The 1,503-nt window shown below is 57.2% G+C and overlaps 2 protein-coding genes across 3 annotated transcripts in view; both read right to left on the bottom strand.

The window, feature by feature from the left end:
- LOC102382457 (E3 ubiquitin-protein ligase TRIM7-like) overlaps positions 1-1,447 on the bottom strand; it is a 3,417-nt gene extending 1,970 nt beyond the window's left edge. Inside the window, exons 1-2 of one of the 2 annotated variants that reach the window (XM_014527484.2) lie at positions 1,418-1,447; positions 654-769 (exon numbers count right to left, since the gene is read on the bottom strand). In XM_014527484.2, coding sequence (XP_014382970.1) covers positions 654-769; positions 1,418-1,437 — 136 coding nt within the window. In that variant the 5' untranslated portion in view covers positions 1,438-1,447. The other variant, XM_006038941.3, reaches the window with a different exon arrangement.
- Positions 1-1,503, bottom strand: part of LOC112548805 (zinc finger protein RFP-like) — an 84,870-nt gene that overhangs the window by 79,295 nt on the left and 4,072 nt on the right. The gene's annotated exons all lie outside the window — the stretch shown is intronic.

Here is a 1,503-nt window from a genome sequence, read left to right as displayed (position 1 = left end):
AGGGTATGAGCTTCGCAGCTCTCTTGTTCACTGGCGGAGGGGACAGGCAAGGGCTGGCACTGGCTGGGGAAGTCCAGGGGTCCAGACAGAGTAGCCCTCTGCTCCAGTGGCCCCTGTCGGGGTGCAGGATACCAGAGGTGCAGCTTCACCCGGGACCAACCCCGACCTGCCTGCTCTGCTCCCTCCCTGCTCCTCTCCTGGCCCTTGGGAGCACCTCCCGCACCCCACTCTACCCCTGGGGTTAAGCCAAACCAAGCAGGATCCAAACCTGACAGCTTGTCTCATGTTCAATTTCGGCTCTTAACTTTGGTGGCCTGACATGAGGCACTGGGGGCTCGCTCTGAGTGGGGCAGGGCCCCGCAGCTCCCACTACCCCAGCTGCAGAAGCCCATGCTGAGCAGCGCTGGAGCGGCAGGGCCCTGTGGCTCTGCACCCAGGGCAAAGGGGCGCCCAGAGGAGCCCTGGTTCATCAGTGATTCACACAAAGGCAGAGAGAAGCCCTTTAGTTTCTCTCCCAATTGATATCAGTCCAGCACAATTAGTTTATCTCCCAATTAAAAAAGATTCTGGCTCCAAATTCAAACCAACTGCTTGTCTCTTCTTCCTCAACAAGGACACTTCCCTCTTCCCTTTCGCAGCCCCCTTCTCAGTACCTTGAAACTTCCTCAAAATCTCCTGTAGAGCTAGCGTTTGTCCAGACAGGATGCTGAGTCTCGTTTCCAGCTCTGGGCAAATCCCCTCTGGCAGCTTGAACGGCTCCTTCCTGCACCTGGGAAAAACGAGTCTGTGTTATTTGATTTTCTTTTTGCAGCTCAGCTACATGGTAGAAACATTGGGTGGATGGAGGGACCTAAAGACTGACTCTGGCCATGTGTCTCAGCCAAAGGGGCAGGGGCAGCACAGACAGTGGCAGTCACAGGCGATGTGTAGGAAGAACACAGTGCGGGGGAACGTGCCCCCCATGACAGGGCCAGCGGTGCTGAGAGAGCTCGCCAGCTCTGGCCCAACAGTCATCGCCACCCACTTGATTCGGGAGGCACCAGTTGCCCACGGTGGCAGTGGCAGCTCCCCCAGAAGGGACCGATCCCCAGTAGGCATGTTTTCTTCAGCTCCAAAATGTCCAGGACATCTCCTGGGATCAGAAAGGAACAGAGACTTCACGGGTAGTTGGCTCAAGCTCTGGTGGCCAGGACTATTCCCCGGGGACAAGAGGGGGAAAGCCCAGATTACACCTTACAGTCTTCAGGCTGCCAGTGCCCAAAGCCATCGCTTCCCCAAGGGGAAAAAGGGTATGTTCATGCTTCCCACCTCAGGGTCAGTCCCAGGGCTTGCTGTGCTGTGATGCCCTGCAGAGATGTGCCCATTGCATCTTCCCCAGGACCCTTCCCTCTATGGGGAGTCAGGTGGAGCCACGTACCTGCTCAGCGTGCTCCTCATGTCCTAAAGGGAGAGACAAAGATGCAAGAGTGAACTCAGTGCAATGCCCCACACCGGGGACCCCCT

The sequence above is a fragment of the Alligator sinensis genome, unplaced genomic scaffold (assembly GCF_000455745.1).
Source record: "Alligator sinensis unplaced genomic scaffold, ASM45574v1 scaffold1734_1, whole genome shotgun sequence".
NCBI classification, from domain to species: domain Eukaryota; kingdom Metazoa; phylum Chordata; order Crocodylia; family Alligatoridae; genus Alligator; species Alligator sinensis.
The sequence above is the reverse complement of the archived record's forward strand: the minus strand, read 5'-3'. Positions and strand labels throughout refer to the sequence as shown.